Source organism: Rhinopithecus bieti, unplaced genomic scaffold, assembly GCF_001698545.2.
Source record: "Rhinopithecus bieti isolate Rb0 unplaced genomic scaffold, ASM169854v2 scaffold_33652, whole genome shotgun sequence".
NCBI lineage: Eukaryota > Metazoa > Chordata > Mammalia > Primates > Cercopithecidae > Rhinopithecus > Rhinopithecus bieti.
In genome coordinates, this window is record NW_016814761.1 from 3,970,497 (window position 1) to 3,982,269 (window position 11,773).

An 11,773-nucleotide genomic window follows, 5' to 3' on the forward strand; every position below is an offset into this window, starting at 1 on the left:
CTATGTAAGGTAAAGTAGACTTATGTCTGAAATCAACACTGGTTCTAGTGCTAGTCACATTTCACTCAGGCTTCTCTGATACTCCTAATAGGCCTTAATAGTTTAGATACTAATCAGTTAAAGTGAGCATATTTATGAAGCTAAAAATTAATACTAACAAGTCTATCATGTAAGTTAGGCTTGAATGGAAACAAACCTAAGACAAGGGCAATTATCATTTTTGTTATTCCTTTTTTTCAGACAGGGTCTCACTTTCACTGAGGCTGGAGTGGTGAGATCATAGCTCACGATAGCCTCAACCTCCCAGGCTCAAGTGGTCCTCCTGCCTCTGCCTTCAGAGTAGCTGGGACTAGTGGCACATGCCACCAAATCCTGCTAATTTTGTATTTTTTCTAGAGAAGGGGTCTTGCTATGTTGCCCAGGCTGGTCTCGAACTCCTGGGCTCAAGTGATCCTCCCAACTCAGCCTCCCCAAGTGCTGGGACTACAGGTGTAGGCCACCATGCCTAGTCTCATTTTTGCTGTTTCAGTAGTAGGATTCCTTACCTTTTTCATGTTCAGTGCTACATGATTTCAAGCACAAACATCCCCAAAGAAAAATCCAATTAAGAATTAAGAACAAAGCAAACTAGAAAAAAGTTTAAATGGCACCAATGTTTTCGAAACCTAGCCTCAGATAATTCAACTAGGTTAAACTTAAGGAATTTCATCATTATGCAACTTATTTTTTAACAAAAAAGACACAAAAAGCCTAAATGTTACTAACTGTAGACTTAAAGCTAATACACAGTGAAATGATCTTACTACTAACAATTGTGTAATACCTGTTTGATGACGCCTCTATTTAATTCTCTTTTCAGTGCTTGTTTAAGGAGATAACCCCTTCTCTCCAGCTCCAGAGAAGGATACTTATGGATGATGTATTTTCGAATAGCAACCACTGATGCACCACTCTTCTGGAAGCATGCCTAGAAAAGATTTATCAAACCATATACATTAAACCAGTTGTTTTTTTATTAGATACAGAGCCTGACATATATTTTCAAAATAAATTATTTTGGAAATGAACTTGATAATGGATGACAAAAATGGTAGGGAAGAATGAACTTCAGAAGACTTCAGTTCACAATGGCTGCAGAGAAATAACAGAATTACTAAATATTTCTACTACAATTTTAAATTGTTCAAAACAGCCTAAAAGACCATACTGAACATGAACAACATTCTATGTATAATGAAGAACCTCTTTCCATTTTAATTCCATTCTATATTTAGAAGATGGAACTTTGGCATCAAAATGAGAAAAGCAGAACAAACCTATCACTTACAGGATCACAGATCTGGCCCATTTTAAGGCATGAGCTTAAGGAATGAGCATGCCAGGACATTTTCCTGAAGGCTCTGTATGAATGTCAGCAGAGAGAAGAATCAAAGACAATCTAAACAAATGGCATAAAACTGGGTTTACACATGGCGAAGTCCTGAAGGAGAATTTTGGGTAATAGTGAAGGTGTTCTATTTGAATTTAATGTGCCCTCTTCTATTTCCATCCTCTTTTACTTATACTACATTTGACTAATGCACCTGGAAGAATGAAGTAGCTTACTGTGTCACAAAGGCAGCAAATACTTATTTTTTTCAAATGCTTAAAGTTTTGTTTTCCAAATGGTCACTGACTTGAAATCAAATGTTTAAATTTTGAAGCACACAGAAGTAGCATCTCTCATTTATCTAATGGGCCAGTCCATCAATTCTGTACTGCCATGGTGTCTATTAAATGAATGTAGCACTTATTCATTCTCACTGAATAAGAACTTCATTGAATGTTTTTTTTTTTGCTCTGCCGGCCAGGCTGGAGTACAATGGCCAGATCTCAGCTCACTGCAAGCTCCGCCTCCCGGGTTTACTGCCATTCTCTCGCCTCAGCCTCCGGAGTAGCTGGGACTACAGGCGCCCGCCACCTCGCCCGGCTAGTTTTTTGTATTTTTTAGTAGAGACAGGGTCTCACCGTGTTAGCCAGGATGGTCTCGATCTCCTGACCTCGTGATCTGCCCGTGTCAGCCTCCCAAAGTGCTGGGATTACAGGCTTGAGCCACCGCGCCCGGCCATTGAATGTTTTTATACATTTTGACAACAAAGAAAAATAACTCACAAGTAGATGGTCCAGAAAAGGTTGTACAACACGAAACAAGCTGTATTAATATGAGTCATGTAATTCAAGTCTATGTCTCTGAACTATTAATGACCTACTGAGGTTTACTCCTGATCTTACAAGAAAACACAAAGCAAATAAAATCAAGCAGAAAAGAACACTAATGCTGAAACAAATAATCTTTTGCTCCACCAATCTGACAGTGAGATGGTGGTAGATACCATGATTCCTGTGTGATACAGAAAATGGTATCCATGGTCTGCAATAATTTGTTATATTGCATGGAATACACATTATCTATATAAAATCAATCAGCTGCATAAATATGCACAGTTATATTCAAACCATTCTTTAAGCCAAATTGATACCGTTTTAATTTTTTATTTCACTATTTTCAAGTTTTAGTCCTTTTTCCATCCTCACTATCATGCTGCTCCTTCAAACCCAGGCTGAGTGGTCATCAAGTGAAATCCCTGAAGAAAGGCTATACGAAGAACAGAGATTTCACTACAGTGAGGTGATCTAGACCAACAAAGTTTTCTTAATGAGGTGAGAGCATAAGAAGTCTTGAAGGAGTAAAGGGACAAGTCTGAAGGCAAACCCGTTTTCCAGTTTATATGTTAGTGCTATCTTCTCGCATTCTAAGAATGACAACCAGGCTGCTCCTTTTTATACACATCCCTCCTTTTCTGGTTAAAATCATCTGTATCCCTGTCTCCCCAGTCCTGCCTCAGATCCTAACAACAGGGTCCCTGAAAGATGGGTCTGTTCGAACTCCTCTTATCATCTGATCATATGAACTAAACAAGGCAAAATTAAATGAAAAGACTTATACAATAAAGGCAATGTCAGATTAGAAGATAACCTTTAAAAATTAAAATAGAAAAACCACATCTAACGAAAGTCAATGGATTATAGCAAATCATGAATCTATGTAAAGACGGTAATTTTTGTAAGCATTTTGGAATGTCTAGGTGATAAAGCAGTGTTTATAACAGGGTTCAGGTGTGAAAGATATCCACTACCAAGATCAGACACTTAGCTTTACAAATGAACCTAGAAATATTTTTTAAACAAAAATTCTCAATATTTTTCAGTTACTGAGTAACAATTAGATTAACAAGGGCAAGGACTTTGCTAGCCTTAGTTAATTTTATACCACTAGCAGGGGCGCCCAACAGAGGGAAGGTAGTCCTTAAATGTTTGTTCAATGAATTAACATTTTCAGCCTTCAAATAAAAACTGTACTTAATCGATAAACTGAATTTAAAATTCTAAAGTTAAAACATTTGCTATAGCAAATGTATATTTTTTAAAAAATTAAGTGTTCACCAAATGTGATTATATTAGAAAAACATGAACTCATAATGACTTTCCTCTCTTTAAAACTCCTTTAGGAAGCAGAGCAATATTTATGTCTAGACAGAAATATGCCATTTTCAAATAAGAAAAAAATGAACATAATAAATCTAGGATGAATTGCTTGAAATAAAAACTTGCCTTAATGGCCTCAGTTAAGATTGCATCCATCTTGGGACGTGGGGAAGAAGCCATCGGTGTTTGTTTCTGGGCCCTGGCTAGCTGGCTGGCAGAAAGGGTAGCCCAGGAAGGAATTGTTTTTTTCACTTTCTTCTCCTTTTCTTTAGACTGATCTTTCTCACTTTAAAACAAAGAATTGTTATTATAGAAAATAAACTCTCTAGAAAGACGTATTAAGTCAGAAGGAGGAAAAGACCAGGGAGGGATAAAAATTAATGCTTTAATTTATTCACAGGCTAAGGTGATATGTACCATAAGCAAAATTTTACAAACAAGTCTTTCTTTAAAACTGGGTACCATAAATGAATTAAAAGGTATTTTCTCTTAGGTGCAGAAGAGAGGAGTCACATAAATTAGCACTGGCTCAGTACATAAGAGAAAAGAGAATTTTAAAATGCATAATAGTTAGCAACTACAACAGATGCAATATGGTATAGTGGAAAAAACTCAAGCTCTTATGTCAGAAAACCTTTGTCTGCATTTTCACTCAAACATTTACTAGCTAGCTATATGATCTCAGTATATGATGTGAGTCTTTCTCCTCAGCTATAAAACAGTAATATAAAACCAACTACTTCCCAAGGTGTTGCAAGAATTATAAGAGTTATGTTTATCAAAGCAATTTTGTAAGATTTAAAGAATTATATAAGTTTTATTCTGAGTATATAATAGTGCTCTGTGCACCTAATAGATGCATTAGAATATTTAACAACAGAGGATAGGCTGGGTGCAGTGGCTCATGCCTGTAATCCCAGCAATTTGGGAGGCTAAGGTTGGAGGACTGCTTGGGGCCAGGAATTCAAGCCCAACCTAGCCAACATAGTGAAATACCATCTCTATTAAACACACACACACACACACACACACACACACACACACACACACACAGATAGTCGCTATAAATTCCACAGACCTTAGCTATACTTATGAAACTCAGATAAAGAATACCCTGAATATTACAGCTAGAAGGTAGTTATTACTAAGTTATTCTTTTATGGTCATGTGCTGCATAACAATATTTTGGTCAACAGACCACATATACGATGGTCGTCCCATTAAGTTTATAATGGAACTGAAAACCTCCTATTACCTGGTTAACATGATAGCGGTGGTAATATCACAGTGCAACAAGTTACTCACTTGTTTGTGGAGACACTGGTGTAAACAAACCTACTGTGCTGCCAATCATAGAAAAATACAGCACACTGGCTCATGCCTGTAATCCCAGCACTTTGGGAGGCCAAGGTGGGCAGATCACAAGGTCAAGAGATCGAGACCATTCTGGCCAACATGGTGAAACCTCTGTCTCTCCTAAAAATACAAAAATTAGCTGGGTATGGTGGCGCATGCCTGTGGTCCCAGCCACTCAGGAGGTTGAGGCAGAAGAATCGTGTGAACCTGGGAGGTGGAGGTTGCAATGAGCCGAGATTACGCCACTGCACTCTAGCCTGGGTGACAGAGCGAGACTCTGTCTCCTCCCCCCCCCAAAAAAAGCACATTACAATTATACATAATACTTGATAATAAACAGCTATGTTACTAGTTCATGTGTTTAGTATACTATACTTTTTACCATTAGAGTATATATGCTTTCTACCTTAAAAAAAAGTTAACTGTGAAACAGCCTCAAGCAGGTCCTTCAGAAGGTATTCCAAAAGACAGCATTGTTACCATAGGGAATGACAGCTCCACGTGTGCTGCCGCCCCTGAAAACCTTCCAGTGGAAGATCTGGAGGTGGAAGACAGTGATATTGATGACCCTGACCCTGTGCAGGCCTAGGTTAAGGTGTGTGTGTGTCTCAGTTTTTTTTTTTTTATAGATATGAGGTCTCCCAATGTTGCCCAATCTAGACTCAAATTTCAGGACTCAAGCAATCCCCCCACCTCAGCTTCCTAAGTAGCTAAGGTAGCTAAGGCTACAGGTGTACACCACTGAATCTTGCTTTGTCTTTGTTTTTAGTAAAGTTTTAAAAAATAAAACTTTTAAAATAGAAAAAAGCTTATAAATTTAGTGTAGCCTAAGCATACAGTGTTTACAGAGTCTACAGTTGCATACAGTAATGTCCTAGGCCTTTACATTCACTTACACTCACTCACCCAAACAACTTCCAATCTTTTAAGGTCAATTCATGGCAGGTGTCCTACAAAGGTATACCATTTTATCTTTTATATCATATTTTTACTGTACCTTTTCTATGTTTAAATACACAAATACTTACCACTGTGTTATAACTGCCTACAGTATATAGTACAGTAGCATGCTGTACAGGTTTGCAGCCTAGGAGCAACAGACTATCCCATAAAGCCTAGTTATGTAGTAGGCTGTACCATGTAAGTTTGTGTAAGTACGCTTTATGATGTTGGCACGATGATGAAATCGCCTAAAGATGCACCTCTCAGAATGCATACTCATTGTTAAGCAATGCATGACTCTATTTAAAAGTAATTTCTAACTGACCAATTATGAAAAGAGTAGAATGAATACTACCAGCTCTCCTGCAAAAAAAAAAATAATTAAAATTAAAAGTAACTGCCATCACCTTATATAGATACATATCAACAGCAAATTTTACTTTCAGATTCTCAAAGTCAATTCTCCAACCGAATACTTCTTCAAACATATATAGACTTTTAGGTCACACTACCAATGGCTTGATACAGACTAATGCCTTCTAACATAAGCACACAAAAGCAACCCACTCCTGACACAGAGGTAGGAATAAAATAGTGAAGTGTCTAAGTGTCTTCTAGGTCAGATTTTTATAATTATGTTTCATTTCTTATTGAAGTCTTGCCAATGCTTAAAATATCAGATACTCCCACAATAAATTACAAGCTCAAAAACATATTCCAAAGTCAATGACAAAGACTTTTGGATCATTCAAACCATTGTGTTCTGCTAACTACAGCATACTCTAACAGGTCATACAACTATATAACAAACCTATTTCAAATGGTAATTCTAAAAATTAAATCCAAATAGCAAATACCTAGCATAAGCCAATGTTATAACTTTAAAACAATCTGATCTAAAGTCCTTTTACACATTCTTCAAATACAAATAGCAAGAAGACATAACTCCTTACTCCTTTTTGGTTTCCTCAGAAGACTTATTTTCTTCTTTCTCTTCATTCTCAGGTTCCCCCTTTGGCTGCTCTGCCTCACTCGAAGTAGCAGGTGGAGTTTCATTCTCTTGTTCTTCTACAGTGGAGACAGATTCCTCTGAACTTATGTCTGGTTCTGAAAAATCGGGTGAGCAGAATTGCGTAAGCAGATGTATTCCAATCTGAGTCAACAAAAGGGTAAAAGTTTATCTTATTAAACGGACCAGCCGAAGTCTCCAATTAACAAATGAATTCTAGAATGAAAACAAATGACCACTAATGCAGTTTTCCTACATTCTTTATGTCACTCAGGTTGCCTGGTAAGGTGGTTATCTATTATTAGAAAAATAAATAGACCAGGAAATTACATAGAAAGGAAAACTCATTTCATCCCAAATCATTTAATTATTCTACTTTGCAATATTCATGAAACTTATAATTAAGAAATTAGCCATTTTATAATTCAACAGTCAAACCTCAGAGAGTACATAATAAAAAACTCAAGTATTCTTCAAGAGGATGACTGAAGCAACAGTAGAAATATGAGAGGGGAACATGGAGGTCTGCTGTTATCTGTGCCTTTCCTTCACAGCATGTCTCTGAGCAGCTACTATAAAACACAGAACCCCAGGCACTGGTTATGCAGGGACTTCAGAGAACTCCAAAAACAAACAAAAACAACAACAAAAAACAAACAAACAAAATGACACACACACAAAAGAAAAGGATTCCAGGGAGGCCGAGGCGGGCGGATCACAAGGTCAGGAGATTGAGACCACGGTGAAACCCCGTCTCTACTAAAAATACAAAAAATTAGCCGGGCGCTGTGGCGGGTGCCTGTAGTCCCAGCTACTCAGGAGGCGGAGGCAAGAGAATGGCACGAACCCGGGAGGCGGAGCTTGCAGTGAGCCAAGATCGCGCCACTGCACTCCAGCCTGGGCGACAGAGTGAGACTCCGTCTCAAAAAAAAAAAAAAGAGGACTCCAGTGGCAAGCATATACTTCAAACCAAAGTATATGCCTGAAGAATTTGATCATTTAAATTATGTGAACTACTTACTGCAATAATGACAAGGACTTCTTTGTGGCCTTCACATGAAGAGAATTTTAAAATGCCACTTCTTTCTTAAAACCAAATCGCGTAAGTACAATTCTAACACTTATACTAAGCGAGTGATTTCCATCTTCCTTTGGCCTTCTCTGCTTCTAAAATTGTTTTCCATATGCTTAGGATCACAAAGTATTATGGATAGAACTTCACTATAACAATGGTATCTGGGGATAAAGACAGTAACTGCATTTAGGTTTTTCAAAATAAAATGTATTTTTCATCATGATATATCTTTTATTGCCCCTCACGCCAACAACTTGACCTAAATGGCTGCATGGGCAAGAATTTACTATTAGTTAGTCATGTTTATTTATACTTTGTCTTATTCTAAAAAAGATGAAAAGCTAAGAATCATTCACGGGTTTTACTGTAATAAGACTTATAAATTTAATTTTACATTATTTTCTCTTCTCAAGAGTAACTGCTCAAGAGTTATGGCTTAATAAAGTTCAGTCACTCAACCGATATTGAATATGTAGTTTGTATAAGACTGTTTCCAACTCACTGAACTACTGTCTGTTTCTGGGTAAAATGTAGAGTTTATAAAATTTAAAATGAGTGAAGTCTAATTTCTATGTACAAAATACTATGTACAAAATGGGATAGAGAGAAGACTAAACAAACATACAACTTGTGAAGTGACACTGTTTCTTCATAAACTCTTGGTTGACTTTTCTAATACTTTACATCTGAACCCTCTGGCACGTATTCTGAAAATTGATGTTATTAGTGATTTAGTGGCTTCAGCTGGCTGTTAAACATGGATTAAGATGGACCACCAAGTGGCTTATCCCAGTGCTGGACAAGATAACCTATCTCCAACTTACCAGCACTCATTTACTTTTTCAAATATTCGGATTCTCATGTTTCTTAACTGCCTTAGGCTAGGGTGCCCAAATTGCTTATAGCATTCATCAAAGGATTCAGAGAAAAAAATCCAGGCTTAGCCAGAAAAAAGAGTATATTGACTCATTATTGATGTCTGTCCTGATGCACCAAGGGATACGGGAAACAAGGATGCACGTATTTTCTATTCTTTTTTTTTTTTTTATTTGGAGACAGTTTCCCCTGTTGCCCAGGCTGGAATACAATGGCGTGATCTCAGCTCACTGCAATCTCTGCCTCCTGGGCTCAAGCAATTCTTGTGCCTCAGCCTCCTGAGTAGCAGAGGTTACAGGCATGCACCACCATGCCCAGATAATGTTTGTAATTTTAGTAGAGACGGGGTTTCACCATGATGGCCAGGCTGGTCTCGAACTCCTGACCTCAGGTGATCTACCCGCCTTGGTCTCCCCAAAGTGCTGGGATTACAGGCGTGAGCCACTGTGCCCGGCCCTCTATTCCTAATACATGCTAGTCAGCAAATAATTGATTCTAACAGCCACAACAGAGGCAGCACAGTGTGCTCATCCCTGAAAAACTTGAGATAAAAGGCAAGAGAGAAAAGAAAAAAGAGAAAAGACAAGGAAAAAAAAACAAAAAGATCATGAGAAGAAAAAGACGGGAAAAGGAGAAGCGATGGTTACAGATGCCATAAAGGAGCACCAGTACTCCATATTGATGGGTCTATGTTTCTTTCCATTTGTTATGCTCCCACCACTGACTGGCCAATCTTTTCTCTAGCAATACCTGTTACAGATCAACAGATCACCATTTGCTTCTCTTAAGGGCTCCAGATGATTCCTGGATAACTTTCCACATCTACCCTAAAGGCCCACGTTTTCCATTCTCCCACACTGCATTCATCCCCATGACACTTTATGTCCAGAATGCTACTCTTTGGCCATTCCTGTCATCCCCAACCATTTTTCTGTTTTTAATTCCAACATATCATTTTCACCTTCCAAAAATCTTTACAGAGAAGATGAAATCTTACTTTGCCCTCATGGTCTGACAATGACATACCAATAGCTACTGATGCTCTCTCTAAATGTTTCCCCAAAACACTTAGCCACGAAAAAAGAATAATTAAGTTCAAAGGAATTTATGGGACACTCCAAACTGCAGTATAACTTTTGATGCTTCAGGTTGTGTCACCATTTTACTTTACCTGGCTTTTCTTCCTCCCCTTCAGCAAGCTTGCTTTTGGGAGGAGTTTCCCGGGTAGAATTCACAGTTCGACGAATCGGCATGGTGCTATCTTCTACCTTCTAAGAAAAGAGATGGCCATAATCAAAGAAGCATTAAAAAATTCTGTTTTATCTCTTTCTCAAAGGGCCTAACTGGGTGTCAGAAGATGTAGGAGAATTCTTCAAGTCGACTCCAGGATCTGATGCAAATTACTTTTAACAAGTTTTTTTGAAGTGAAATATGATTTTAAGATGCACTTTTAAAGTATGTTATTTTAGCTTGAATTTCAAATGGAAACACATAATTATAGTTGATTTGCTATAAATTTAGAAGGTTGGAGGTTTTCTCAGGAATTTGAGGGGAAAGGGAAGATGAAAAGAATCTGATTTTGTTTCAAATTCACAACCTAGACTCCCCAAAGTAAGGGAAGGAGCATGTACCAAGAAGGAGGACCCAGCAGGGCCTGAAGTCAGGGATTGATCCAAGAGTGAGCTTCAAGAATGTGTCAGCCCCTACCTCACCTAACTTGTCCGCGTGGATCAGCTGAGCTCCTACTATAAGTGGGAGTGCCTTAGGATGGACGAGTTCACCTTGAGACGTATCAGTCGCCATTTTAAATAATTTCTAGGCCCGAGTACAGGTTACACTCTGAAGCCTCTGCTGTTAACCACAAGGACTTTTCCTAATGGTTTCAGTGTGGTGAAGAATCAACCTAAAGCACAGAAAAGACCTGGTGTGAAGATTAACAGAAACAAAACTAAACTAAAACTTCTAAATTTAATACACATCCAAAGGGAAAAAATATAACTATAAAATGTATAGTTAAGTGACAGATGATTTGGTTACTCGGAAAGATAAAACTACTAAAATATAGACTACATAAAGCAGCAACTAAGACGAATGCATAAGCCACAGCAGCTGTTGCACCTTCCGCATGAACAAAGACAAGGGCAAGGCAGCTCGTAAGGAACCTAGCCCCATCCCCTCCTGCCACCATCAGGAACTGAGGAGGACAGAATAGAGAGACTGAGGAACAGTCAGTCAAATGTTAGTCAAAGATCAGTTTACAAAGAGAAGGCTTTTGTTGTCACTGTTCTCGAAAGGGTAGGAAAATTAACTGTAATCTTAAACTCTATCTCTATTAGAAAAGTACTTTTTTTTCTCTATTAAGGGAAAACACAAGGGCAAAAATACTGCTGAATAACCCGACATTCTAATAACTTCCAGACCCATAGAAGCAAATTTAGACCATCACCTAGGAGAATAAACGTATGTTTCTAAGACTGTCATATTTTTAATGTAAGGAAAACTAGTACAGAAGAATATAATTAAATATTCAAAGATCAAAAACCCATGCAGTCACCCAAGTTTACCTGATCACTAACAACCCCTCTTCCCCAAAAATCTCATTTAAGACTCAATGACATTTTATACAAAAATTCCTCTATTAAAAAAAGACCACTTAAGTGTTTAGAGCTCTGTGCTAAAGAACTATTAACAATGAGTGGGGGAGGCCGGGCGCGGTGGCTCAAGCCTGTAATCCCAGCACTTTGGGAGGCCGAGACGGGCGGATCACAAGGTCAGGAGATCGAGAACATCCTGGCTAATACGGTGAAACCCCGTCTCTACTAAAGAATACAAAAAACTAGCCGCGCGGCGAGGCGGGCGCCTGTAGTCCCAGCTACTTGGGAGGCGGAGGCAGGAGAATGGCGTGAACCTGGGAGGCGGAGCTTGCAGTGACCTGAGATCCGCCCACCGCCCTCCAGCCTGGGTGAAAGAGCCAGACTCCATCTCAAAAA

At 38.4% G+C, this 11,773-nt stretch overlaps 1 protein-coding gene across 4 annotated transcripts in view; it reads right to left on the reverse strand.

The window, feature by feature from the left end:
* The window catches only part of HP1BP3 (heterochromatin protein 1 binding protein 3), a 48,195-nt gene that overhangs the window by 30,482 nt on the left and 5,940 nt on the right, over positions 1-11,773 (reverse strand). For 3 of the 4 annotated variants that reach the window (XM_017852086.1, XM_017852087.1, XM_017852088.1), the window contains exons 2-6: positions 10,491-10,686; positions 9,955-10,054; positions 6,777-6,930; positions 3,652-3,811; positions 824-967 (exon numbers count right to left, since the gene is read on the reverse strand). In XM_017852086.1, the coding sequence (XP_017707575.1) occupies positions 824-967; positions 3,652-3,811; positions 6,777-6,930; positions 9,955-10,054; positions 10,491-10,586 (654 nt within the window). In that variant the 5' untranslated portion in view covers positions 10,587-10,686. The remainder of the gene's footprint in view (positions 1-823; positions 968-3,651; positions 3,812-6,776; positions 6,931-9,954; positions 10,055-10,490; positions 10,687-11,773) is intronic. The other variant, XM_017852089.1, reaches the window with a different exon arrangement.